Raw genomic sequence first — 4,407 nt, forward strand, 5'->3', positions numbered from 1 at the left:
TCCACACACGTCAACCACAACATTTACATCACAGAGGTGAAGACTGGAAAGTGCCTACATTCCTTAGTGGGCCACCGTAGAACCCCCTGGTGCGTGACCTTTCACCCCACCATCCCCGGCCTGGTGGCCTCCGGGTGCCTTGACGGCGAAGTCCGCATCTGGGACCTGCATGTGAGTGTCCCCGTGTGACGGGAGCGAAACCTCTGAGGTCATGTGACGCTGTGATGCGTCACCCTTCAGGTTTGATCGACCACTTCACCCCAAATGATCAGATTTTAAATGCTTTTATGGTCATTGATCGCTGAGACAGCTGCATGCGCAGGGTTCGTACGGTCATGAAGAACCTGGAAAAGTCATGGAATTTGCAAATTGCAATCTCCAGGCCAGGGAAGGTTTTTGAAAACAAAATATACGCTGAAAGTTTTGGAAAAGTCATGGAATTTTATTTCGCAAAATTATATAATAACACATGATGTGTTTTTTTTTGTTTTTTTTTACAGTTTAAATATGCCTTTTCTTTTTTTTTTAAAAAAAACAAAAAAACCCACACCCTCCCAAAAATTTGCCATTTTTTTCTTCAAGAATCTCCCAGTTTAAAGTTTAAAGAAAAAAAAAGCCAAAATGTTTTCTTTTAAAATTGCCAAAAACTTTTTAAAGAAAAAACGTTTTTTAGTTACCTAATTAAAAAAGTCCAAAATGAAAAAAAGCAATCCATTTTGTTCTCTAAAAATTGCCATCATATACAGTCTGTGTGTCATAATCAGGCGTTTTATTTTGATGAAGCATGCCTAACTTTGTTTTCACCACAGATTAGCCAATTAAAAGGAAATAAATCAATATCTCTTTTATATGATCAATAAAGTACTTTTTGAATAAAAAAAATGTCACACATTTAATGGTTCCAGTTTGTCATATGAGCATCTAGTCTAAGTTACAGAAAACTGAATCTCTTTGGATGTTGGACTGCTGGTCAGAAAGTAAAAACTAAACGTCATATTTTTTTTTAACATTTTATAGGAAAAAACGATTCATTGAGAAATGAATCCACAATGAAAAAGGTGAAATGACTGCAGCTGTAGGGATTCGCTGTCTGAGGCCTAACCTCGCTCGTCGCTGCTGTTTAAAATTATAATAATAATACGTAAAACAGTTTTATGATCTGAATGTGGTAACGCAGCGTTTTCTCTGCAGGGCGGCAGCGAAAGCTGGTTTACAGAGAGCAATGTTGCCATCGCCTCCTTGGCCTTCCACCCGACCGCTCAGCTCCTCCTCATCGCCACCAACAACGAGCTCCACTTCTGGGACTGGAGCCGACCGGAGCCCTTCGCCGTGGTCAAGACGGGCAGTGACACGGAGAGAGTCCGGTGGGTTGGACAGAGCCGTGTGGGGTCACCATGAGTCGCCATGGTGACTTCAGTCACATAATGAGGTTTGAGGAGGGACTAAGGTGTACCAGCATTGTTCCTCCTGGTCTCTGGGGGGACAATACTCTCCAAAATTAAAAACAAACAAACAAAAAAACTCCAGTAATGTGAAGATTAGAATAACACAAAAAGATTTAACATAAGTCATTCAAGGTGTTTAGTTTCATTCATAAAATTGAGAATTTTCCCGTCAGAAGTGGCGCATCCCTTCATATGAGCGCTTTTGATAATAATGACGATAATAATAAAGTTTGTTTATGTCGCAGTGATCAAAACCAGTGTTACAAAGTGCTTTACACTTAAAATCACAAAAGACATTTTTAGATACAATAACAGAAAATATAACAACAACATACAAGAAAAATTTGAGACAGCAGTTTGGATATATGTTTTTGGGCAAGGCCATGAAGGGCTTCAAAAGTAATAAGTAAAATCTTAAAATCAGTCCTTAAAGAAGTGGGCAGTCTGTACATTCATTGAATTGGAGTGATGCGTTCTCTTTTATTGATTTTGTGAAATGTGAATTATAATGTGAATGAGTTGGGGTTGGACATTTTTAGCAGCAGACAAATTGGAAGACAATGAACAATTCGACATTAGAATCTGCTTTCTGTACCACGAGACTCAAACTCACAACCTCAGACACCAAAAACAAGTCAGTATCCCAGTGAGCTCCGTGCTGAGAGAGAAACCAGCGGCGACTTCACGCTGACCGAGCCGACCAGCAGGGGGCAGGATATCAGCGGTCTGTGCATAGAAAGGCAGATTTCAAACTGCTGCCAAAAAATTGCTTTTTTTCAATCAAGTTATCTGGGTGTGTTAGTCCGACTTCAAGATATTCGATTTAGTCTGATTTCAGTCCGACTAACATGTTTTCATGCACCTAAAAAGACTTCAGAACAGTTCGACCTGTCACTGTATTTCTGGATTCGTGCGGTCGTGAAAACCTGTTAACGTGTGTTTCACTTTGTCATTTCTGTGTCTGTGCGTTCCTCTCAGGCTCGTGCGGTTCGACCCTCTTGGTCACAACCTCCTGACGGCGATCGTGAATCCGTCCAATCAGCAGGTGAGCCCCGCTGAGTGTTTCTGTGGTTAGTTTGCGGTTGAGCGGCGTTCTCAGAACTGTGACTGTCTTTCAGAACGAGGAGGACTCGGAGGTTCCCATGGACAGCGTGGAGATGCCTCACTTCCGGCAGCGCTCCTTCCTGCCTTCGCAGCCCGTTCGCCGCACGCCCATCCTCCACAACTTCCTCCACATCTTGTCATCTCGCTCCCCGGGGAATCAGACGGGAGGCGACCAGCCGCGCCCTCTCGGTGACAGCGGAGGCGGTGTCGGAGAATCTCCCAGCATGCCTCTGGCGCAGTACCCCGGCTCAGAGCGCGGACCCCCGTTCCCGGGCTGCACCCAGCACCTGGGCATGGCCTGTCTGTGTTATCGCTGCTCCGTCAACCGTAACCCCTCCCTGGCTGCCGACGCGTCCCCCTCTGACCCCAGAGTGTCCTCCCACGCCCCCCAGCCCCCCCCAGCTTCCACCTTCTCCTCAGCCCGCACGGAGCCCCGACAGCCCTCCGAGCGACCCTCGGCCTTTACCTCAGTCTACTACAGCGCCGGCGCTTCTCTGAACCCGCCTGCGCCGGGCGGCATTGAGCCGCTCTCCACCTCCAGGCCGGGGCCCGACTGGACACGCAACCTGCTGAGTATGAGGGATGGCGGCGTCGGCCCCGGCATGCTGCCTCCCAGGACCTCCTCCTCCTCCATCAGCCTCCTGTCAGTGCTCCGGCAGCAGGACGGCTCCTCCCACTCACCCGTCTACACCTCCGCCTCTGAGGGGCGGGGTTTCCCCCAGCAAGGAGAGCCCGGGGCCCGAGACGCAGCCGGCACCAGCAGCGGGCACCATCCGTTCTGGGACGGCTCTCGCGGCAACACGGCGTCCTTCCGCAACGTGCTGCAGTGCAACCTCAGCCGCTACTTCATGGAGTTCGACCGCATGCAGGACCTGGAGCCTCCTCTGGGGGGCGGCATGGCGGAGGGAGGCCAGGAGCAGAGCCAGGAGCTGCTGAACAATAACATGGACCCAGAGAGACCTGGGCCCTCCTCGTCCTCCTCCACCTCCTCCCCCACCATCATTCATTACCAGCCTCCTCTCCCCCCGCCTCCCTCCTCCCACAACCTGGAGAACAACGTTCCTCCCCCGGCCTCCCGGGGCCACCTGAACCGCTGCCGGGCCTGTCACAACCTGCTGACCTTCAACCACGACTCCCAGCGCTGGGAGCGCACCAACCAGGCCTCCTCCACCTCCGCCTCCGCCCTGGAGCCCTCCTCTTCCTCCTCCTCCTTCCCTCCTTCCTCTTCTTCCCCGTGGCAGCCCGAGGAGGGCAGGAGGACACTAGAAGCCCAGCCCCAGGAGAGGAGGGCGCCTCCGGAGCCAGGTGAGCAGCCGCCTCCCCCTGGAGGTGGAGGTGCAGGAACAGTGGCCTTCCCAATGGCGCCGTCGCCCGGGCAGGCCGGGGAGCAGACGGTGGGCCTGGTGTACAACCAGGACACGGCGCAGTGGGAGCGGGTGTACCGGCAGGCCGCTGCCGGCAGGTCGGCAGAGCCGGCCGAGGCCTTAAGCCAAGAAATGCCTGTTGACCCCCCTGACGAGGACTCCCTGAGGAGGTAGGATCCGTGTTTGTGACAGTGTGTTACATCAGCACACACACACATACACACACACACACACACACACACACACACTCTCACACACACACTCACACACACACTCTGAACACACACTCAGACACAACGGACGTGTCCGGTCTGAGACAGGGCTGCATGATTATTGCTAAAATGAGAAATCACGAATCTCTCACTTGATTCTTTTTATCGTTATTATTATTTATTTTAAAAAAGGTAAAATAAATAAATCAATAACATGATTCTCATTTTAAACAAAAACATTTATTGCACTGTTAGATGCTCAAGTAGAAAAACACGTCTGAG

The 4,407-nt window shown here is 50.1% G+C and overlaps 1 protein-coding gene across 1 annotated transcript; it reads left to right on the forward strand.

Moving 5' to 3' along the window:
• Positions 1-6: 6 nt before the first annotated feature.
• On the forward strand, positions 7-4,113 carry LOC121938078 (activating molecule in BECN1-regulated autophagy protein 1-like; the record flags this gene model as incomplete). Its single annotated transcript, XM_042481362.1, has 4 exons — positions 7-171; positions 1,192-1,364; positions 2,424-2,490; positions 2,564-4,113. Coding segments are annotated over 4 exons (1,929 nt in total), but the record flags the coding sequence as incomplete, so codon positions are not given.
• Positions 4,114-4,407: the final 294 nt, after the last annotated feature.

The sequence above is a fragment of the Plectropomus leopardus genome, unplaced genomic scaffold (assembly GCF_008729295.1).
Source record: "Plectropomus leopardus isolate mb unplaced genomic scaffold, YSFRI_Pleo_2.0 unplaced_scaffold28396, whole genome shotgun sequence".
Classification (NCBI taxonomy): Eukaryota; Metazoa; Chordata; class Actinopteri; order Perciformes; family Serranidae; genus Plectropomus; species Plectropomus leopardus.